This window comes from Siphateles boraxobius, unplaced genomic scaffold, assembly GCF_051911475.1.
Source record: "Siphateles boraxobius isolate OS27281-9 unplaced genomic scaffold, OSU_SipBor_1 27, whole genome shotgun sequence".
In the NCBI taxonomy this organism is placed as follows: domain Eukaryota; kingdom Metazoa; phylum Chordata; class Actinopteri; order Cypriniformes; family Leuciscidae; genus Siphateles; species Siphateles boraxobius.
The window spans coordinates 378,184-403,145 of record NW_027508887.1 but is presented as its reverse complement, the minus strand read 5'-3'; the positions used below and the strand labels follow the sequence as shown (position 1 = coordinate 403,145).

The window sequence follows — 24,962 nt, the reverse complement described above, 5'->3', positions numbered from 1 at the left end:
TGAGATTTCAATGCAAGTGACCGCGGCGCGCCAGCGCATGATCAAGTCATGATTATGTTGTCTGATATATTTGATTCTTATTTATTATTGGTTGATAAAAAAAAAATAATTTAAAATTAGGATACAATTTATACAAAACGAAATTCACGAAATTCAAAGAAAGGCCTTTTACAAAATGAAACTTAATTAATTGGTCAATGTCTGACTCCCGATGCATCCCATCTTACTAGTGCTCTTCAGTTTTCATTATCAACGTAAAAAAAATAACATTATAATATTTTAACAAATATAAACTAATGCACTTATTTAATGAACTCGGGGCAAAATGCATCCTCGCAGCGGTGAGTGGGTCTTTGTTTCGGAAATGCGACATTAGGTTAGAGGTGTTTCCATCTCTCGCGGTCACCTTTTTTATAGCAACATTTACAAATTGCCTCGTCAGTATTTACCGCCTCTCCCTTCTCTCTCTCTCTCTCTTTCTCCTCCACACTGTCACTTGATGACCACTACATAAGCATTTTTAGGCATTGAATAAATTATATTTATTTATTATATATAAGTGCCGGTAATGACGGTATTGAAACTGATACCGTTGCTATTTTAAGACCCCGCGGTATACAATATTACCGAAATACCGCCCAACCCTAGTGGAACGCTTTTCAGAGAAGATAAGGCAACGTATTTTAGCACAATTCCCACCCAGCGGTAATTCAGGAAAAAAGAAATCTCCGAATGCTCCACATGAAACTTTAGTCTTCCGACCTTGCCATCGTGTCGATTTATTTTCATTAATATGTGCGAGGGAGAGAGAGCAAGACAGTGCTTAGTTTTGAGATGGTGAAGCCTATACTTTCGCCTGGCTCCGCATAGAGAGCGCGCGCACGCGCGCGACCGGGGCTCTCTCTCTATCTCTGCTCGTTCAGTTCATGCGCCCTGTCACAAGCGCAGCAGTGCATCTACATGACAACAACGATGTGCGAACGCCCGTGGCTGCCTCGTTTGTTAGCATTGCTGGAGGACAACAGGCTAAACAAATACGGTGCTGTACAAAAACATAAATTATAGTTCGCCTCAAAGTTTTTTATTTGTGTATTTAATTTGTATCATTTCTTCCCCAAGCTCATAAAATAAATTTGGGTCGCACATAAATTGACAGGGTCGGTCGGAAACCGGAACCAAACTTTTTTTTTTTATGCCTAACCACCATGTTTGTGCACAAGTGAGTCCTGGAATGCAGCCATCTTTGTTTGTGATAGTTGTGTGAAACGTAGCTCCTGCTACTCTCACTTTGGCCTTAACATCAGCATCTCTTTCCCATGTAGCTAACCTGTCTAGGTTACTCCCAACACTTCTGTTGTCCAAATACAGACTGTTGCCAAAGCACTAGGACCTAGAGATATAGAGAGACTATCCCAGAGCTATGCCTCAGCACACACACATTTTCTGAATTTATAAGAGCATTGATCAGCAAAGTGCGTCTCTACGATATGTCGTTGACATAAGTCACACAGCTGATGTCACAAATTCTAACTGAATCCGAATTCAACAGTTTTGAGTCTGCTGTAACTTCTGAACTACAACATGCCAGTAGAGGGGATCAGTAATGAAACAAGTGAAGTCTTTATGAGAGTCATTGAATCATTCACTCAAACAGCTTAGACTGTTTTGCTGAGTGTGTTATTGTGCTGGTACCTTGGCAGGTTTAGGACTTTATGAATTTGTCATTGAATCATTAGCTTTCTTTCAATACAAAGTTGCGAATTTAACTTTAATTTAACAGCCGTTTTCCCATCCCATTTGTTCAAGAGAGCAAAATCATCCTTTCCTGGGAAATTGATGCAAATAATCTGTAATAAAACTAAGTTTCTGCAATCGGGCTCTTTTCCATCATAAATGAGTGTCTCGGAGCATCAGACGAAACACAATAAACGCTGTCATGTTCTCTTGCGTTCGGGAACAAACTCGTGTGAGACGCTTCTGGAGAGAATTAAACCAAATCATTCTGATCACACACTTCGACTCCGGCATTTCAGAAACACCAAACCAACATTTGAGATGCTGCGATGCCATTGGTCCACTGGTTAGTCCAGTTATAAATAAAAATGATCTGCCTTCGAGTGCATGAGTTTATGCAAATTTTTAGAATTTATTCACATCTTGGCGTTTACATCCCAAAACTTGCATCAAAATATGTGGACGGAAATATAGTGCCACTTGAAACGTTCAAAACACATGGATTAATTCAGTGTGTTGCTCTGAGACGCAGGATTGGAACCATTTTCTTTAGAGAAATGGAACAAAAACAGGCAATATTATGTGTAAATTGTTACTCAACTTCTTGTTTGTTGAACTGTTATCAATATAATTTTTGCAATCGTGCAGATATTCGGGAAAAATGGCAATCTTGCTCATGTGATAATGTTTGACTATATCATCCAATATAAATATAATATACAAAAACTCAATACAGGGGAATTTTTTCCCTCAAAATTCAAGACATGGGCAAAAACTACATTTTAATAGACTACATCAAGCCATGTATGCGTTGCGTGTTTTGTCATATCATACGTCGTTAAATCAATTACGATATATCATCACAGACGACTCATATCATTGGTTCTTCTGTGGTTTAGGAATAATAGCATATGTTGAAGGAGATGGATTCTGGAATTCACTGCAGCTTCAATGCATGTCTAATGAGTGATTATAATCAAGGTATTAATCAATGTTTTTCCCTCTAAATATCAAATGAGTTGAATGAATGGTTGAAGTTACCAGTGTGATTACTAAAATGTTCTTTTCATGCATTCTCTACTGTCTGTATTTGTTCTGGCCCATGCCAGGAATACAGCAGCAGTGCTTGCTCATTCAGCCCGACTTCCAGAAATGAAATATGGACTCCTTTTGTTTGAGAATGGTCTTCAACTTGTGTTAAAACATATCTGTTCTTCTAGGTCACCATGACGACTATGTCACAAGGGTCATTGGAACCAATAGTTTAAGTGACCATTTCTTAGTTAAAGCATTTACTTCACGGTGTTAGATTTAAGTGTCCTCTCATTGAGAGAAAGAACGTGTTATCTGGATGTTTTGGGAAGAGTCTCCTGTTTATCGTTAGAGCCCGACCAAATCCAACCTTGAAGAAGCTATGTGTCTGTGTTTGTGTGTTAGTATTCCCCGGTTACAGGTTAAGTAACAAGTGGCATTATTGGAGATGGACTGACTTGTTTTCTTCAACATGTTGGCGACTAGATGGAGATATGCTTCAGTCTATCTGTCCATGTGTTTATCTATTTCTTAGCCAATCAGAATCCTTCAACCTGAAGTCATGACGTAGCTTAGACCTTGGCGAAGGGTATAACTGCTGTGATCTGTGTAACTGTAAGTGGAGCGGCCTACTAACTTCTTGTGAGTCTTGAAGCTGAACTTCTGATTGATGAAACTACAAACTATCTTCAGTAAAAATTCTTCAAAATATTATAATTCTGACTCTCATCTTAAATCGACTGCATTTCTAACTCCTTGGGCCAGTTGCATAAACTAGTCTAAGGGCGTTTTCACACCTGAAAGTCCGCACCAAGGTCCGAACCAAAGTTCACGTTTTGATACATTTTATACTTTCAGAAAATTTTGGTTTGGTTTCACATTGCAATTATGCGAGCGCACTAAAGAACTTTACGTGACATACTTGCGTCCTGTCGTCATCATCTATGTGGGCTGCATCCTGACATTGATTGGTTTGTAAGTGGGTGTGCGTCTGACGTCAGCGTGTTGTCAATTCGGCGGGTAACTTTCACAACATGAATGAACAGACGCATATCGTTGCAACTACATTTGGAAAGTGTCTGCATTTTTGTGCGTTTTTTCCAGTTGACTTTTTATGATGTCATCAGACCATACTTCAATTAAAAACCTCGTCTCCTCCTCTCCCCATGTGCTACCACGGCTCATTTTTCCTGCCACCTTCTGTTTTTACGGCTATGCGGGAACCACCGGAACTTCCTGTGAAAGGTCTGAAAGTCCAAACCATACAGAAATGCTTTCACGCTAGAAACGAACCAAACCTTTGTTCAGTTTGATCCGGACCAAGACTACCTGTTTTCGTCGGACCAAATTTCATCTGTTTGGTCCGGGGGAGGTTTCACACCTGTAATTTTGATTCGGACCAAACTGAAAAGTCCGAAAGTCCGGACCAAACAAGGTAGGTGTGAAAGGGCCCTTAGACAAAGACTAGACTTAAAAGTTAGTCAGCTAATTTTTTTTCCTTCAAGACACGTTTTTCTTTTTAAAGTCAGTTACATAAAAAGGTAGATCGGTCTTATTAGAATCAGAAAAGTAAGACTGGTTACCTCTTGACTCATTTCTAGTGGTCAAATTAAGCCACATTCTTAAGTTTATGCAACTGGCCCCTAATTAACCGTATCTGGTCCTTGGGTCTCTAACTGTAAATTCCCTAACAATGTTCTATTATATCAAGCACTTTTATCTAGAGATAAATCTGACTTGTCATGATTCAATACTCTTACATTTTTTTGAACAGAGTTGTGTGTTTGTGGACACGTACATGAAACCACGATGACCGTTGCGGGAGCAGCGTGTGTGTCCGCGAATCTCCTGAGACTCTGACGCAGTTTATCATCAGCTGCATTTTTGGCTGTAGCGTTAATGTGGGCCACCGTCACCTGAGCAGGATAAATCAAGACATCAATAAACAAATGCATATGAACAATCATAAATACAAGGAATGCAAGACGTGCTGCACGGGGTGTAACTTCAGTATCTCAGTGCTCTTTAGGTGTAAGGATAGTTTCACTCATAAGAAAAAAACAAATCCAAATCGTTTTTTTAGCAAATATAAAAAGCCTTTATTCTTTTATTGCTTAGATTTTAAAAACGGGTGACAAGCAACGGTACACCTACGTGTTGCAGCCAATAAGCCTTCATCAGGGTGTGACACACAATCAGAGCTCTTTTAAACAGCAATCAATTAGTCACACGACGATCACCTGGTCATTTACATTTATTAATTTAGCAGACGCTTTTATCCAAAGCGACTCACAAATGAAAACAATAGAAGCAGTTAAACTAACAGTAGGACAACAATACGTAAGTGCTATGACCCCTCTCAATTTAATTTAACGCAGTTTTTTTAATTTTATTTTTTTTATAGTAGAAAAGAATAGAAGAGAAGAGAAAGTGTTAGTATTACTGGATCAAGTGCTGCCGAAAAAGATAAGTCTTCAGCATTCAGGTCATGTGACAGGACAAACAGAAGAGAAAGTTCAAATATTACAAAGAAAATATAAATTATTGAAATAATTATATAAATCAATTATAAGTAAAAACTACAAATACAATTTTTTTGGATATATATTGCTTGGTTGTAATATTTGATGATGACCAGTTGATCGCCACATTGGATTGTTTTTTCTCAGACGCAATCGTGCTCTGGTTGATGATCGTGCGCACCTGGCAGTTGTTGAGCTCCTGGATGACGGCTTTGTTCTCCTTGTTGATGTCACACACGCAGATGAACTCGGCCTCGCGATATCCCTGAAAGAAGCGCTCTCGAAGTCTCTGCACCACCGTCGCAGCCGAGCGTCCGCTGGGAACCGCACAGTTCTCGATGTCCCAGAACACCCCGATGGGTGGCAGCGTTTCCAGCGCGCCGCTCTCTGAAGAACCTGCAGACACACACTCTGCGTCTAAATGTCCACACTATCCATCCTAAACAGTAGGTGAGATTAAAATAAGTGTCCCACAGTGCAAAAATTATTTTCTTACTTTGTATTTTTGTCTTGTTTCCAGTCCAAATATCTAAAAATAAAATCTTAAATCAAGATTCATTTACTAGATGAGTAAAAATAAAGGTATTATGTCTCGTTTTCCAGGGGAATTAATCAATTAAGTGAGTTGTTGCTTAAAAAAAAAAAAACTAAATTATCTGCCAAGATCCGTGCTCACTATAAAGGCTAATATTACCCACAACACACTGCGCTTTGGAGGAGGAACTACAAACATGGCGTTAAAACATGGCGGATATGCGCGACTGATGGTGAGAGGTTTAGATAAAGGTTTGAATGACTAATCAAAGTTTAACCTGATAAAAAATTTGGTAACACTTTATTTCGAGAGTCCACTTTAGACATTCAACTAACTATAAGTAACTTTGCAGCTACATGTCAACTAACTGTCATTAGAGTATTAGTAGACTGTCTGATTAATATCTGCTAACACTTTATTTTATGCTCTCCAACAGATATTCTACTGACTATTAGTAACTTAGCAACTACAAGTCAACTTGTTCTCCTAACCCGAACCCTAACCTAACAGTCTACTAATAATCTAATGACAGTTAGTTGACATGTAGTTGAAAAGTTACTTATACTTAGTAGAATGTCTAAAGTGACTATCGAAATAAAGTGTAACCAAAAATTGTATTAATGTTATCCGTGTAATATTTCATCTGCAATAACAGTGTGGAGCTTCATTTAAGATCTGTTTGATCCATTAACTTTTAAATGCATCATTCTCCATTAATATGAGGAGAGTCTCGCCTGAAAGACCCGCGACTGCAGATCATCGTGCTTCTGCATTTCTCTTATACAGTAGGAAATGAAATGGAGGATTTTAACTGTGACGATGATTGACAGGCCAGTTTACGTGACAGGGTGCGACAGAGCAACTGTTAAAGACGCATGACGTGATAGTATGTCCCAAAGCGTGTGTACTCTTCTGCTACACTCAAAAGTATGTACTTTTTCTTCACAAAAAGAGTACACACTTTTAGGGCACAGTATAAGTAGGCGAAGTGAGACGCAGCAAGAGTTGAGCGACACTCGTCCACTTCCTCCAGGGTTAAACCAGCATTCGGGAGTTCGTGCTTCATAGTTACAAAGTAACTAGTGTTGACTAACTCTGTACGGTTTCACTATTTGTTAAGAATGTAAGCGTGTGTAAATGTAACGGGGCTTCTGCGGGTTTATGAAGGTACATTTAATATGATCTCCAAATGTTAATGTCTAGGGATAAACAACGTATTAGCGACACGTCAGAGGTTTAAAATACAACTTTCAAGATATCCATTACTTTAATTCATTTTAGAAAGAAAGTAGCTTGAATACTCAACCACTAGAATATGGATTTAACTGTTACTGTATTCAGTTTTTTCTTGTTTACAAGTGCAATTGCCTTAATTTTTAAATGAAGATCCATAGATATACACAATGACAAAACTGATTGCTTCTATTGTTCTCGTCATTTGTAAGTCACTTTGGATTAAAGCATCCGTTATTTTTTTGTGACAGTTAAGTGAGTGAAACAATTAAGTGATTTTATGCTAAAATAAACAAATATCTGCCAATGGGGTCAATTTTTTTTACATAATTCAAAGTGAAGTTTTCATTACTCATTGAAAGATATTTGTTGTTGTTTTAAGCATAAACTCACTCATAAACTCACATTTTATATTTGCATCTCAAGTAAATGCATCAAATAGGTTTAGATATTTGTATTGGAAAACGGGACAAAAATACTGAGGAAGATATTAATGTTTTGCAACGCATGCATTTAATGCCATAATTTTATGAAGTGTTTCGGCTCTGTGTGATGGATTTTTTTAAACGAATCATAACTAACATTTATTTTTCTTGCAGGATTAATTTTTACATGCTTTTGAAAACGAAATGTCCCATTTAGTGTGGCGTCCAAATATAACAAAAGGGGAAGTGAATATAGACAGTAGTCTAAATATATAAACTCATGACTTTGAGTAACAAAGTGAAGTAATTAGGAAATCCGAATTTGCTTTTAGCTCGTTACAGAAGGGTTTGTTGAATTATACATATGAAAAACCAATCATATTGTACAAAAATGATGTAGTGAATCATGTCACATTTGCCATTCTCCTATTCAATAAAAACTGTTTTACTACTTTTCCTGGAGGGATTCTCTCTGAAATTGAGATTCTCCGGTTGTGATTAAAGCATATTCGAAGGCATAGTCTGGAGTGTGTTTGATTATAGAGGGAATGCACGTGACGTCACCGTTGGCCGGAGTGACTGCAGTTACGCCCACAAGTGGCAAAAAGACAGAGCGGCAGCATTGGTTTTCAGTGTGAATGCTGCGGAAAAACACACAAAACGCGTCTAAAACGGGAAAGAGCTTTGAGACTGACTGTACAACTAGATTTGACAATAAATATGAGGAATATTTTTATAGACTACCTAAAGCTATAGAACAGAGAAGCAAATAGATTGCTGCAATTCATAGAAACAACTGGACTCCAGGCAGCGAAAGGTGGATTTGCAGTTATCCTTTTTGTGTCAATATGCTGAATTTAGTGGTAAAATCATTCTCTATATATTGTATTGTTATATATTGCAGTGACAACTCAATCAATCAAATATTTACCACTGTATATTCTGTATAATTTGACATTTTTAAACACTGAAAAAAAAACTATACAAGTTTTAAGTCTCTAGACGATATGATGATATATATATAACATTGATATAAGTGATCACCTGGATTTAGACCTGCCTATTTTGTATTTATATAAAGCGTTCACAGGCAAATTTGCTGTATGCATTTCCCTGGTGTCACATATAAATGTCAGGAAACACGATTCATGGCTGCATGTTAATATCCATGGATCACTGGATCTTTAGTAAGTTCTAAGGAACACTATATTGAGTCCAATCTTTAGTTTAAACTGATAATCGTTTGTTTTACTTGCGTTTTCGCAGTTTCCTCTATTAAATCCAGTCACGCAGCTGCTCTTCTGCCACTCGGTCCGGCTGAGGGGGCGTGTCCCGGCGGGAAAGTGACGTTAATGCATTCCCTCTATTGCTGCGCATCAGGCTAGACACTAGAGATGTTACTTCTATTCTCAAGTGATAGTGTTTTAGTGGAACTCTAAAGACCTTATTCACAAGTGATGGTGTTCAAAAAGGTTGAGATGTCGACCGACTCGAAGCGAGTGTCGACTGGAGACGCAGTGCTAGTATAAATACTAAAAATAAATAGGAATTTCTACCACATCTAATTTACGACCTTAATCTGTGTAAAAGTGAATTTAGACATTTTAAGAACCGCAGAAATCCTAATGTAAACATTATCATGCATAAAATTGATGCAATTCAGTCAATCTGCTATTTTAATTCAACAATTACTCCTCAGAGGCTTCCGGAAATATTTAGTTTATACATAGAGTTATGTTTCAACTATATTTAATGGTGCACTGCAAAAATATTTAGTAAGTTGTATTCCTTTTCATCAAAACAAGGTTGTAACTTACACAGCTTGTGCAACCGGCCTCAGCTCACTATCAGCAGTAAGTAAATCAATGTGCATTTGGTGTGTGTACAGACCATATTTCTGTGGGGTTTTGCCGAGGTGGACCCCCAGAAGCCCATCAGAAGAAACTCCCGTCACGCCGCAGCCGTTGCACACCGGGACGGGCGGAGGAATGTTGGGCCACACCTTCTCCGAGTCCACACGCAAACTCTAAAAGAGCAGAAGAGACTGATGTCAGATTTCAGCGCAGAATCCTTGCTTTACCACACTACTGCCTCGCCTTCTCTCTGTATTAAAGGGATGTGCTCAGGTCATCAGTGGCTACGTTTACATGCAACCAAATAATCTGTTCGTAATAATCTGAGCTTCTGTTCGCACTGAAAAGCCTTCCTGTAAAACACCTTAAATCGATCCGATTGAGCTCGACCCTGAGAACATGTAAACACTTGATCTGATTGAAAACTGATAGGACTGCGCATGTGTAGTGATGTAGAAATACCGTAATGGCGTGTGAGGTGTGACGCGCAGAACAGGCCGTTTTTCCTGTTGAATAAAGTGTTGTATAAACAAGTGTCCCGTCATCCTATAATTCTCCTTTGTCTGTGTGTGTGAAGTGGAGCAGGACGACGGCCCACCAGTCCTCGTTTCAGACTCTCATTCACAAACCACTGGTTTTGGGCATTTTTATTGCGTGATGAATATAAGCAGCGGCACAACGGTTCATATGCTCATCATCTCCAAATTATGACTAGAAATGGATAAATATTAAGTATTAAGTCTGCTGTTTAAAACAAATAAAGCACCAATGTAGGAGAATGTTTATTGTGCGCAAACAGTGGGAAACTCTGTATACTCGTGCACTGCGCGCATGTCAAAAATATATTACGATTTGAGCTTGTGACATGAACGCGCACATTACCCCGATCACGTGTTTAGCGTTCATGTAAACACTACATTCAGATTCAATCGGAATGAATTCAGTCCGACTGAAAGAGAAGTTGTGCATGTACACTAAATCAGTGAGCGAGCGATCGGATCCAACAACCTTTCTATACGTTCTTTCATATGATATGCAAGATTATATACACATTTAAAAAACATTAATGCAAGACAGATTTATACAATTTTCAAAACCATGAAACTATATTTCTGTAAAAATATAACAATGATGCTATCTAATTGGTTTCTTGCCCATATTTTGTTTGTTTAAACAGACATCTAACTGGTTTCATAGTCATTTGAGAAACCTGACAGTCACACAATAAGATAAATGTGAGAAGACCATTGCATGCATGTTTAACTTCACTGCTTTCATACGGGTGATTATTGAAAGGATGTGCTCGGATAAACAGCGAGAAAGCGATCCACCAACCATACATGCACTGCAAAAGTGCTTTGTGAAGAAGACAAAAATACTAAGTAAGAAGTCTAAATATCTAAAAATTCTTAATTCAAGATGCATTTACCAGATGAGTAAAATGACATAAGATATTATGTCCTGTTTTCCAGGGGAATTAAATCAAAATTAAGTTAGCTGATGCTTAAAAAAAAAAAGCAAAATTATCTGCCAATGGGGTCAGAAAAATAATGTTAATTCAAACTGAAACCAGATTCTTTTTCTTACTCCATTGGCAGATAATTTTGCTTGTTTTGAGCAAAAACAATTTTTGTTTTTCTCACTTAATTCTTATTTATTTCCCCAGAAAACAAAATTTAATCTCTTATGTCGTTTTACTAGTTTAGTAAATGGATCTTGATTTAAGAAAGGTTTGATATTTGGACTGGAAACAAGACAAAAATACTAAGTAAACGCGCACATCAACACAATCACTTGTTTAGCGTTCATGTAAATGAATTCAGTCTGACTGAAACAGAAGTTGTGCATGTAAACGCAGCCAGTGAGCGAGCGATCGGATCCACCAACCTTTCTCCAGCAGTCCTGCAAACAGTGAGCGCCCGTCACACACCGTGACGTGTGTTGCAGTGAGTTAGAGCAGAGGTGAGGGGGTGAGGATGGGTCACCGTGTGGGAAACGACACTGACAGGGTTTACACAGAGAGGAACCGGTGTGCATCGGCCTCAGACCGGCGCAGTGTGACGCTGGAGGAGTGTGTGTGTACGAGTGAGAGCGGGAGAGATACAGAGGAAAGCCTCCACCGGTGACGCCACTCGAGCTCTTCTGCAGACGAACGCTCGCTTCACAGCAGGAACACACGCTTACGCTGAGACACGAGTGTGTGTGTGGGCCGGTGCTGTGGGGGGGCGGCGGAGGCACGTCCTTCAGCTCCAGGACCGGCTTACGGACCTCCATCAAATCGCTCTGGAGTAACACAGATAGATATATAGATTTATTTAATGCCATGTCAGCATCTAAAGCTATTTTCATGACAAAAATACCAATATCATATAAATACAATAAAAGCAAGTACAAAAGCAAGAAAGCAAATCACAGCAAGTCATATTATAAAAAAAAATTAACATGATAAAAAAAAATCCATAATCTTTTCAGGCATAATCTTACTAAATAAGTGCTTAAGTGAAATAACTTCATAAAAGAGCATTCTACTTGTATTATACGCAGGACAGTCCAATGAAGTGTGTGGAGGAACACAGAAGCATTGAGAACTGTTTCCCGAAACGCATTGTAGCAAATTTGTCATTCAACCACGTTGGTCAATGAAGTCACGACGGTAGTGGAGTAATTAAATAATAAATGTAAATAACTACTTTTAATGAATCTGTTTGAGATCGAATTAATGCTAGATGTTTTGCTATAGATTACGGACATGTCATCTGAGGACTAAATCTCATTTTACTCAGTTATTTTGCTTTATTTTAAATCTCTAGACAAACTAAAAGACGTAAATTACATTTGTATGCATTTCAAATAACAGACGCAGATTGCACTGAATGTCCTCTTGGTTATTTTGCTCAAGATAAGGATTTATTGAGTCCAAATGTCATGCAAACTAGAAACTCTTCTAACCACAGCTCGAGATATGTCGAACACACACACACACAACTCTGCGATGCTGTTTGCGAATGTTCGTTGGAAAGATGGTTTCGGGAAACACAGACTCGCTGAACTATGATGACGACAGAACTTGCGACTATAGTTGACTATCGATGCTTTTGGGAAACACACCTCAGTAACCAATGAGGTTCATTCGCGCCTTACGCATCACGTTTGACCTTCCGCAAGAACCAATGAGGTTCATTCTCGTGTTATGCATCACGTTTGAGCTTCCGCAAGAACCAATGAGGTTCATTCTCTTGTTATGCATCACGTTTGAGCTTCAGCAAGAACCAATGAGGTTCATTCTCGCCTTACGCATCACGTTTGAGCTTTAGCAAGAACCAATGAGGTTCATTCTCGCCTTACGCATCACGTTTGAGCTTTAGCAAGAACCAATGAGGTTCATTCTCGTGTTATGCATCACGTTTGAGCTTCAGCAAGAACCAATGAGGTTCATTCTCGCCTTACGCATCACGTTTGAGCTTTAGCAAGAACCAATGAGGTTCATTCTCGTGTTATGTGGACAGATCCTTCTGTCCACCCTCTCATCACTGGGCATCACTGGATCTTCCCTCCACTGGTTTGAGTCCTATCTCACAGGTAGGTCATTCAGTGTCGCATGGAGAGGCGAGGTATCCAAAGTACATCGACTGACCACAGGGGTTCCCCAGGGGTCAGTCCTTGGACCCCTCCTCTTCTCCATTTACACCACATCACTGGGACCCATCATACAGGCACATGGTTTCTCTTACCATTGCTATGCTGAAGACACCCAGCTCTACCTCTCATTTCAACCAGACGATCCCACAGTAGCTGCACGTATCTCTAGCTGTCTGGTGGACATCTCGGCATGGATGAAGGAACATCACCTGCAGCTCAATCTGGCAAAGACTGAGCTTCTCGTTCTCCCTGCCAATCCGTCTCTACAGCACGACTTCACTATCCAGCTAGACTCATCCTCAATCACCCCATCAAGGTCAGTCAGAAATCTTGGAGTAATCTTTGATGACCAGCTAACCTTCACAGACCACATTTCAAAGACAGCTCGATCATGCAGGTTTGCAATGCACAACATCAGGAAGATCAGGCCTTTCCTAACTGAGCATGCAACACAGCTTCTTGTACAGGCCCTGGTTATTTCTAGGCTTGATTACTGCAATGCTCTTCTAGCTAGTCTTCCATCATGTGCAACTAAACCCTTACAATTGATCCAGAATGCTGCTGCTTGTCTTGTATTCAACGAGCCCAAAAGGGCCCACGTCACTCCGCTGTTCATCTCCCTATATTGGCTACCACTCGCTGCTCGAATCAAGTTCAAGGCGCTGACACTTGCTTACAGATTGTCCACCGCCTCAGCTCCTTCCTACTTTCACTCGCTCCTACGGGTCTACATCCCTACCAGAAGCCTACGATCGGCCAAGGAGCGACGGCTAGTGGTGCCTTCACAGCGAGGCACAAAATCACTGTCCAGAACATTCTCATTCACGGTTCCATGCTGGTGGAATGACCTACCCACCCTCGTCCGTAATGCAGAATCCCTGACAGCATTCAAAAGACAACTGAAAACTCATCTCTTCCATGAGCACTTAACATAAAAAAAAAACCCTTTCTCTTGAAATCTTCGCTTGTCTAGTTTATGCTACTCCGAGCAATGTTTGAACTTTGTATTCTGAGCACTTCTTGCGTTGTTTTTGCCTCTCCACGATGACTCGCTTGGTTTAATCCTCAAATGTAAGTCGCTTTGGATAAAAGCGTCTGCTAAATGACTAAATGTAAATGTTATGCATCACGTTTGAGCTTCCGCAAGAACCAATGAGGTTCATTCTCGCCTTACGCATCACGTTTGAGCTTCAGCAAGAACCAATGAGGTTCATTCTCGCCTTACGCATCACGTTTGAGCTTCCGCAAGAACCAATGAGGTTCATTCTCGCCTTACGCATCACGTTTGAGCTTCAGCAAGAACCAATGAGGTTCATTCTCGCCTTACGCATCACGTTTGAGCTTCCGCAAGAACCAATGAGGTTCATTCTCGCCTTACGCATCACGTTTGAGCTTCAGCAAGAACCAATGAGGTTCATTCTCGCCTTACGCATGTCGTTTGAGCTTCCGCAAGAACCAATGAGGTTCATTCTCGCCTTACGCATCAGGTTTGAGCTTCAGCAAGAACCAATGAGGTTCATTCTCGCCTTACGCATCACGTTTGAGCTTCAGCAAGAACCAATGAGGTTCATTCTCGCCTTACGCATCACGTTTGAGCTTCAGCAAGAACCAATGAAGTTCATTCTCGTGTTACGCATCACGTTTGAGCTTTAGCAAGAACCAATAAGGTTCATTCTCGCCTTACGCATCACGTTTGAGCTTCAGCAAGAACCAATGAGGTTCATTCTCGCCTTACGCATAACGTTTGAGCTTCAGCAAGAACCAATGAGGTTCATTCTCGCCTTACGCATCACGTTTGAGCTTCAGCAAGAACCAATGAGGTTCATTCTCGCCTTACGCATAACGTTTGAGCTTCAGCAAGAACCAATGAGGTTCATTCTCGCCTTACGCATCACGTTTGAGCTTCAGCAAGAACCAATGAGGTTCATTCTCGTGTTACGCATCACGTTTGAGCTTCTACAAGAACCAATGAGGTTCATTCTCGCCTTACGCATCACGTTTGAGCTTCTACAAGAACCAATGAGGTTCATTCTCATGTTACGCATCAGGTTTGAGCTTCAGCAAGAACCAATGAGGTTCAATCTCGCCTTACGCATCATGTTTGAACTTCTACAAGAACCAATGAGGTTCAATCTCGCCTTACGCATCACGTTTGAGCTTCTACAAGAACCAATGAGGTTCATTCTCATGTTACGCATCACGTTTGAGCTTCAGCAAGAGGATTGTTCTCGCACGTCACGCAGGTTCGGTTGAGCTTCTGTTTATCTTCGCTGATCAGTTTAAATGTGAATAAAAGCTGGAATTTAATCTATTCATCATATAATGCGATCGAAAATTTCTCCTCAGAAAATTTGGACTAAACCGGTCAATTCATATGAATTAGCAAACTCTTTATGTCAAAGTGGTAGTTGCGTAGCTGTCAATGAAGGGACAGATGTCCTCAAAAAGATGAACAAAAGTCTTACTGGTTTGGAAAGCCATGAGGGTGAGGAACTAATTAATGACTGAATTTTCATTTGGAGTGAACTATCCCTTTAAGGCTTTACACAATGCTCTTGCAATCTAGGTTACAGGTCATTTTAGTGTTACATGGCAGGGCTGATGAGCGTTTGAAAACCTCTACAGCTCGTATAAACCCTCATAAACATCTCACCTGTGAGTGCAAGCAGTCGGTGAGTTTGCAGAAGCTTCACAACAGCTGCACATCCCACCTGTCTGACATCATCACCACCTGCAGAAGAAACAGCACACCTGACCTCTGATCAGTGCTGAACTAACGTTACAGCAGCTCAACAAGCGCTAACGTTAACTGACTGGAAAACATCAGTAAAAGCCTTTTAAATGAACGAAAACAAACGCAACCGGCTGTTAATCAGTCAAATTCAAACTAATGACGGTCACATGAGAATCAGATTCTCACTAAGGCTGCTAGTTTTCACGAGTTTCTGTTTAGTGTTTGTTTTGTTTACACATGAACCGTGTTTCGCTCATAGACTGCTCCGTTCCGGTAAATCGCCGTTTATAGCTTCGTGGAAACATTAGAAAAGACATATCTGACTAAGAAAACTGACTGTTTAATGTATTTAATGAGATATTATGAATCAATAAGAGCTCACCGTCTCGCGCTGACCGCAGTGCCGCCAGCCGTCTCCCTGGTTACCAGACTTCCGACTGATCAGTGCCGTAAAGCCAACGCAGATGTCGTAAAATTAGCATCGCTTCCACAAGAAAGCGGAAACGATTTGCAGTGTTTACTTCTAAATATTAAAATTATTTAAATTAAATAATAGAAAACTAAGTGTGAGTAATTTGCCTTGACAGATATGAAAATATCCGTTCAACACCATACAAACATTAAACAAACCTTAATCACTCGATTTATCTGAAGTTTTATCATTTATTAACGAGTCAGTCTGTTGTGGAAATGTAAAATGTTACACAAGACCAATAAACGATTCTTCTTGTGTGCTGGCATTAGTACAGGTGAAATGTTTATTAATGACACATTATGAAGAAAACATTCATGCACATGAAGAAGCAAAACTGTTATAATTATAATGCATCCCTTAACACAGCTCTTATTGCTGTAAAAGCCTTTCTGATCGCATCAAAGCCTTCCAAACTGAATACACACTAACTACAAATGGTTAAATACACACATATATAGAGAAAGTAAAAAGTATACGACAATTTAAAACAATAATAAACGTAATTAAATGAGCTTATTTTAAAAAAAAAACTTAAAAGCTAAATCTAATGTGATTTATAATTAGAAAGCTCAGTTTGCTATACAATTTAGCTGGTGCTTAACATCAAATTAGTCTGAGCACATCTATACTTTGTAACTTATTTCATGATAGGTGTGACAAAGTGTTATAGTTAAACAATAAATGTGTTCTTAAGCGTTTAACAGCGGCTAGTAAAACACGGCCACCATTGAGAGACTGGCACAAACCATACGGTCACATCAAAATTAGAGGATTCAGAGGCATCGCCTCATGTTGACGGCTTCTGCACTATGACAAAACAGTATTCATGTTTATATATTTTTTTAACAATTTGAAGGGGATTCATTAAATACAGGGAATGCAGGCATACACAATAATAATATCCTCCTGTACAATATACAGTTCTAATGAGTCACTTGACTATATATCTCGCAACAACATACAGACAGAGAGTGTGATGAACGACCCGATCACATGACCAACGCCACGCAAAGTCTGACGGGATCCGAGGAAATCTGGGGCGTTTGTACTTTGTTAGCCGTTCATAACGGTCTACGGCAATGAACAACTGGTGCACGTGTTTGTAACGATGCTAGAGTTCAGCATTTGCTGGTTTCTAACGGGGAAATAAGAGGAGAAGTCAGTGAGAATCAGTTCTCTACGGTATCACAGGTACAGTAGAGGAACACGAACGGCCCATTCAGCCTCACACACACTACCAGTCTAAAGTTTTGGATCGGTACGATTTTTAATGTTTTTAAAAGAAGTCTCTTGCTCATCAAGGCTGCATTTATTTGAAAAGACAAACAAACAAAAAAAACAATACTGTTAAATATTACGACAATTTAAAATGACTGTTTTCTATGTGAATATATAGTAAAGTGTAATTTATTCCTGTGATCAAAGCTGAATTTTTAGCATCATTACTCCAGTCTTCAGTGTCACATGATCCTTCAGAAATCACTATAATATGATGATTTGATGCTCAAGAAACATTTATGATTATCAATGTTGGAAAAAGTTATGTACAATTTATCAGGATTCTTTGATGAACAGAAAGTTCAAAAGAACAGCATTTATGTGAAATAGAATCTTTTGTAACATTATAAATGTCTTAACTGTAACTTTTGATACATTTAATTCGTCCTTGATGCATAAAAGTATTGATTTATTTTATTTATTTCCCCACAAAAATAAAAATTCTTACTGACCCCAAACTTTGGAACGGTAGTGTTTAATGTTACAAAAGCTTCTATTTCAGATTAATGCTGTTCTTTTGAACTTTCTACTCATCAAATAATCCTGAAATAAAAATGTAAATAATTATTTTCAACACTGATAATAACCAGAAATGTATCAAATCACAATATTATAGTGATTTCTGAAGGATCATGTGACACTGAAGACTGGAGTAACGATGCTAAAAAAAAAATCAGCTTTGATCACAGGAATAAATTACACTTTACTATATATTCACATAGAAAACAGCTGTTTTAAATCATAATAATGTCACATTTTTTGTGGATTTTTAATCAAATAAATGCAGTCTTCTCTTAAAAACATTAAGAATGGTCCCGATCCTGGTAGTCACGCCCTCGTCAGTGCAGAGGTGCTTCACGCTTGCTCCCCGTTGTGAATCCTCTGGTGCCGCTTCAGTTCTCCGGAGCGGAAGAAGTTCTTCCCGCACTGCGTGCAGTGGAACGGCCTCTCGCCCGTGTGGATGCTCTGGTGGCCCTTCAGACGCTCCAGCCTGGAGAAGCTCTTATCGCACTGGTTACAGTGGTACGGCTTCTCCCCGGTGTGGATCCTGCGATGCTCCTTCAGATGTCCCGACTCGGAGAAGCTCTTCCCGCACTGGAAACACTGATACGGTCTCTCGCCTGTGTGTGTTCTGTGGTGGCGTTTCAGATCCCCGGATCTAAAGAAGCTCTTCTCGCACAGGGTGCACCGGTGCGGTCTCTCTCCGGTGTGAATGCGCTGGTGTCCACGCAAGTGTCCCGAATCCGAGAAGGTTTTCCCGCACTGGAGGCATTTATACGGCCGCTCGCCACTATGAATCCTCAGGTGGCGTTTGAGATCTCCTGATCTGTAGAAGCGCTTTGCGCACTGCGAACACTGATACGGCCTCTCGCCCGTATGCATTCTCTCGTGTTGCTTAAGATGCCCGGAGTCGGAGAAATTCTTCCCGCACTGCAGACAGTGAAACGGACGCTCTCCTGTGTGGATTCTCTCGTGTCGTTTCAGATCCCCGGACGTGGGGAAGTTCTTCCCGCACTGGAAGCACGGGAACGGACGCTCTCCGCTGTGTATTCTCTGGTGTCTCTTGATGTCGTTGATTCGGAAGTATTTCCCGCAGTCCTGGCAGTGGTACGGCCGGTCCGCCGAGGGGCGGTTGTTGGATTTGGGGGAATCGGGAAGAGACAGGCTTTTAGGATCGGAGTCGCCGCAACAAGCCGTGAGACACTCTCCGGTCTGTTGCTGCAGATGCTGAGCTGGTCAGGAGAGAACAACACCATCACACACAGGGTTACCGACATCGTTCAAATGAATACATGTTTAGCTAACGGTGATTTTGTATATGTACATTTCTGAAATGCATAACTTAGTTACCTCTGATAACAGATCACTCTTAATTATAATGTGGACCATTACACACAATGCATTGCAATTTCAGACATGCATGATAATAATACGCAAGAGCATTTTCAATCTCAAAATACTGGATTCATTGGTAACACTTTACAATAATGTTCATTAGTTCATTAGTGATAATGAACGGCACATATACAGCATTTATTAATCTGTTAATTTCAACATTTACTAATACTCAATTAAAATCTTGTTGACATTAGTTAATGCACTGTGAACTAACAATGACCAGCTTTATTTTTATTAACTAACATTAACAAAGATTAACAAATACAGTAACAAATGTATTGCTCAAGGTTAATTCATGTTAGTTAATAAAGTAATGAACGTAAAGTGTTACCGATTCATTCCCATGAAAAACAATCATCAGGTGTGTGTGTTTCGCAGTTTTTTATTCAATTAAAGGGATAGTTCACCCATTTACTCACCCTCATGACGTTCCAAACCCGTAAGACTTTCATTCATCTTTGAAACACAAATGAAGATCTTTAATGAAATCTGAGAGATTTCGGTCCCTCCATTGAAAGTCTGTTCACGCGAAGAAATCATAAAATAAATCCATGTTTAATCCAAGAAAAGACAATCTCATATGACAAACAGATTTAATTTAGGCTTTTATTCACATATAAACATTAATCAGCCAACATAAAAGCTCAACCATGCCATGTGACCCGTGAGAACAAACCTTATTGGTTGAGCTTCCACTTGCCAAAATTGTAAACATTTTTTTGCTCATGTTTATGTGTGAATAAAAGCCCAAATTAAATCTGTGCATCATATAAGCGATCGTGTCTCTTCAGAAGACTTGATTAGACTGATCCGTTCAAATTGATTTATTTTACCATCTATTTATGAATGTAAAGTATCATTAAAAATTAAAATTCATTAAAAATATCTAGATTTGTGCTTTGAAGATGAATGGAAATCGAATGGGTTTAGAACGACATGAGAGTGAGTAAATTACAGAATTTTAATAAAACACTTCAAGTTGCTGAATAAACGCATCAGGGAAAATACAGGCTATGAGCAACGTGATGTAAGAAGAAAATTAAGGAATATTACAGATGAGATTAAAGGGTTAGTTCAACCAATCAACATTGACTTTGTTCCACAGAAGAAAGTCTGTCAGTGAATGCTGTGGGTGTTTGAGTGAAACATGTCTCTCTAACCATTCTGCAAGACTAGTTTTTAATAATCTGGTCAATTATTACCAAATAAATCTTTTTTTTTTTTTTTATTCCTCCCCATTTTAATTAACATACAATTGAAAATGTGCTCGTGTTTGTGAATAAAATGTAATCGTTAACAAACTCAGGTTTAATGTTATAAGTGCGACATTTGCAACAAAAACAACTTTTGAGATTGAAAATGACTCATTACCACAACTATTACTCATTATTATCATTGTTCCCCAGACAGCAGCATAGTGTTGGCCCAGATCCGGCCCACATCTGCTACATGTGGATTCCATTCGTGCCAGATGTGGGCCGACACTGTTGCTGTCTGGGTCATTATATTCTGGAAAAGTTAAAATAGTGCACACACATCTTTAGCTGTGCTAATATTAACGTGGTAGTGATGAAATCAAGGAAAATGTGAGCGATGTCAGGAAAATAACACATTTACCATGCAAATATGAAATGCGTGTGTGACGTCACTCACCGAAATGAAAGAAATCTTCCACACTCTCGTCTTCCTCTTTGACTTTGACTCCCACGGGCCGACCGTAGTGCTCAAACGGGCCTGAGGGCAGAAATTTAGCGCTAGAGGAGAGAGACTGGGGCAGTTTAGTGTTTGTCGACAGAGCCTGGGGCAGTTTGTTCCCGAAGTCCTAAAACAGAGTGAACAACATCACACACACCGCGAGCCGCGTCAACTGGTACTGACAGAGGACAATATACTACACAATAAACATGTCTGAGAGCAACTGAACATGAATATACCTCGAGATCGAGACACGCTCTTCACATCAGATTAAAATTCATTCTGTAAACGCAGCGGCGCGTGAGAGCGCTCGACACAAAAAACACATCGACTAGCCTTTTAACCGGCTTTATTCTCCGTTAATCGAGCAGCCTGTACTATTAGAACGACTTAACACTCACCAGATCCATCCTACTCGTCCATTTGTGTAAATTATCAACGAAATTCATCGATGAGCAGGAACACTAGCAGAAATCTGATATATCCACCGGAACTCGCTCCTCGTCGAACGCCGAACAGCAGCGCCTCCTACAGCAGCGGAGGACACACACACCGACACATACAGACGCAACGAAATGTTACCAAGAATCATTGAATTGAATTGAATTGATGTTGTAAATGAATGTTAACTTTTTCACTCACCAATTTGGCTACTAAATTTTTAAGTTACCGGCCATTCAGAACTTCTAAGTTTCAAGCCAAAAAATAAATAAATAAAATAAACCAGATTAACTACGTCGCATCATATACTATATATATATTAAAATTTGGATTTCATACATTAGTTTCTTATTCAAACTAAATCCTGTCATTCAGCATCTCCTTCCTTCCGCTTTTATCCTGATCCTTTACACCAAATATGTATTTTAGGTGGACAGATCAATACAGTACAAAGAACATCAAAACAGTGTAGGACATCTTGTAAAATAATAATGTCTTAGTTTTATATTAACCAAATGCTTTTTAATCTTCGCTTTTGCCTTAATGCAAATTGATAAGCGCGCCGTTATGTGTTGCGTAGTGACGGGCATGTTCAAGTAAGCCAGGTATGCGCAGATTCTGCGCAAGATCACGATCACTCACGAGTTAAGTATTTGCGCTAAATCTGCGCAGATTTGGCTTACACGAACTTCTTGACTTCCCCAATAAAGCGAGTAAACTAAAGAGTAACACGCCAAATTGCCTAGTGATTTGACAGCGTTACCCGTCACAGTAATTTCAAACCCTGAATACATCCATCCAGAATGTTTCCTTGCCATCGGTCCCTAACACTGGGATCAGCTCCAGGTGTTATACATAACTTTAGATGGATAGATGGATTTTGACTGCATGTTGGAAGTGGGACAATGTACTTCTGTTCTCCCACCTCTGTGACAATTATTAAAGGCAGCATGAAACGGAAGTTCCCCTTGTCTTTTCTTACCGCGGTATGTCCGAGTGAAACGCTTGGACAAGAATAAATGTGGGCGGGGCTTGATTTTGTCCGTGGGGAATTGATTGGATGTTTGTGGTTTGCTATTGGCTGATCTCGAGTGACAGAGAAAAAAAGAGATGCTGCAAGAGAAAGTTATTTTGATTTCTAGATTATGAGACGCATTAAAAAAAACATTTATAATAAACTGCAATATTCAATAAACAAGGAATTGCCGGTTTTAATTTCATAGGGACTTTAAAACCCTTTAAGGAACGCACCATGAAAAAAGCAAAGAAAAAATTATTTCTTTGCATTTTTTACTGTATTCAATTATAATAACAATAACAACAATCAAAAAAAATTTAACTAGACCCTACAGTATTTTAGATACAATCCTCTACCAAACGGTTGAGACATCTGTTCATAATGAAAGAACAACATTCAGAACAAGTCATATTGAGCGCATTTTCTTGACCAATAAAAAAATCTGATGGCTGCTATTGATGGCTCCAAACACATCATGTGTGTGTGTGTGTGTGTGTGTGTGTGTGTGTGTGTGTGTGTGTGTGTGTGCGTGCGTGCGCGTGCGTATGTGTTTGTGTGTGTGTGTGTGTGTGTGTGTGTGTGTGTGTGTGTGTGTGTGTGTGTGTGTGCGTGCGTGCGTGCGTGCGTGTGTGTGTGTGTGTGCGCGCGTGCTGCTAGTGCAAACTTCACCCAAGATTTGATTAGAATTTTTTTTTAATGTCAGTTTTAAAGAGTATTTAAACAAATACAACAAATATTTTTGGTGGTCATGCAACAGCACAAATTAGTTTTAAAAGTCCCGCCGATATGCGTCATCAAAGGAGGAGCAAATTTTCGCTGTGTCTTGTGCTGTTTGGTTTGAAGGAACACTGAAATTGCATGCTGCTCACAGACACAGTGCCATGTAGTGGATTTTTTAGCATTGCACAACTACACCAAACGGTAGAGATGGCTCATTCATTCAGGTTTGAGTTAAAGGGTTAGTTCACCCAAAAATGAAAATTATGTCATAAATGACTCACCCTCATATCGTTCCAAGCCCGTAAGACCTCCGTTCATCTTCAGAACACAGTTTAAGATATTTTAGATTTAGTCCGAGAGCTTTTTGTCCCTCCATTGAAAATCTATGTGCGGTATACTGTCCTTGTCCAGAAAGGCAATAAAGACATCATCAAAGTAGTCCACGTGACATCAGTGGGTTAGTTAGAATGTTTTGAAGCATCGAAAATACATTTTGTTCCAAAAATAACAAAAACGACGACTTTATTCAGCATTGTATTCTCTTCCGGTTCTGTTGTCAATCCGCGTTCATGAGTCCGCTGACGTAAGACGAGCTGACGTGTGTCTGGTGCGCCCGAGCTTCGTTTACAGTCTGAGGGAGACGCACGCTGGAAACAAAACAATCTTTGCAAACATGTCTAAGGATTTCCACACAGGGGAAGACTTGCATTTTTTTTAACCAGACATATTTATTTGAACCCGAATACACGGACGCACCAGATACACGTCAGCTCGTCTTACGTCAGCAGCGTCACTGCGGACTCGTGAACGCGGATTGACAACAGAACCGGAAGAGAATACAATGCTGAATAAAGTCGTCGTTTTTGTTATTTTTGGAACAAAATGTATTTTCGATGCTTCAAAACATTCTAACTAACCCACTGATGTCACGTGGACTACTTTGATGATGTCTTTATTTCCTTTCTGGACAAGGACAGTATACCGTACATAGATTTTCAATGGAGGGACAGAAAACTCTCGGACTAAATCTAAAATATCTTAAACTGTGTTCTGAAGATGAACGGAGGTCTTACGGGCTTGGAAGGACATGAGGGTGAGTCATTAATGACATAATTTTCATTTTTGGGTGAACTAAGAGCATAAAGTCACAGACATTCTGAACTATTGATATGTTAAAATATTTTTATTTTATTTTTTACAAATTTTCAGTATATTTAATGCAAGCCTAAACTAGGCTATTAAAAATTAGTGTTACATCTGTCCCAGTGTAGTTACCCGGCATGAAAAATAGGAATATATTTGTTAGTTATATAGGCTATCTAGGCCTATAGGTTTTTGACATTTAATTTGTTGGTGGACATTTCATGAGGAAAAAAGTTAGAAAACAAGGTTCAGTGGAGTTTAAATAGAACTCTAGGGTTTGTTCTAATTCTAAAAAACGCGTTATGCAAAAAAAGTTCTTAAAATGTATTAAATGATTGGATAGTACTTTATGTATAACAGTTTTTTCTAGTAATTAAATGTGTTTAAGAGCTGTTTAATTCATAAAATGTAATTAGAATTAAAACAAAATTAACTAATTAAAACTAAATCCATATTATGACCCCATTACAAAACAAAAATGCTGGGTTGTTTCAACCCATGTTTGGGCCAAATCCGTTGGATTTAAAAATGTAATTTAAAAATTTAAACCAACGGTTATCCATATTTGACACAAACATGGATTGAA

General features: G+C 39.3%; 2 protein-coding genes across 4 annotated transcripts in view; both read right to left on the bottom strand.

Annotated features, from left to right (window-relative positions):
• Positions 1 to 16,156, bottom strand: part of marf1 (meiosis regulator and mRNA stability factor 1) — a 45,120-nt gene extending 28,964 nt beyond the window's left edge. For all 3 annotated transcript variants that reach the window (XM_077245580.1, XM_077245581.1, XM_077245582.1), the window contains exons 1-6: positions 16,090 to 16,156; positions 15,627 to 15,704; positions 11,222 to 11,617; positions 9,372 to 9,507; positions 5,470 to 5,684; positions 4,565 to 4,682 (exon numbers count right to left, since the gene is read on the bottom strand). In XM_077245580.1, the coding sequence (XP_077101695.1) occupies positions 4,565 to 4,682; positions 5,470 to 5,684; positions 9,372 to 9,507; positions 11,222 to 11,608 (856 nt within the window). In that variant the 5' untranslated portion in view covers positions 11,609 to 11,617; positions 15,627 to 15,704; positions 16,090 to 16,156. The remainder of the gene's footprint in view (positions 1 to 4,564; positions 4,683 to 5,469; positions 5,685 to 9,371; positions 9,508 to 11,221; positions 11,618 to 15,626; positions 15,705 to 16,089) is intronic.
• Positions 16,157 to 16,437: 281 nt separating this feature from the next.
• LOC143752899 (uncharacterized) lies at positions 16,438 to 21,578 on the bottom strand. Its single transcript, XM_077245564.1, has 3 exons — positions 21,456 to 21,578; positions 21,013 to 21,181; positions 16,438 to 19,193 (listed from the first exon to the last, which is right to left on the bottom strand). The coding sequence occupies exons 1-3, from the start codon at positions 21,501 to 21,503 to the stop codon at positions 18,316 to 18,318; spliced, it is 1,095 nt and encodes a 364-aa protein (XP_077101679.1). The 5' UTR covers positions 21,504 to 21,578; the 3' UTR covers positions 16,438 to 18,315.
• Between the last annotated feature and the right edge of the window lie 3,384 nt (positions 21,579 to 24,962).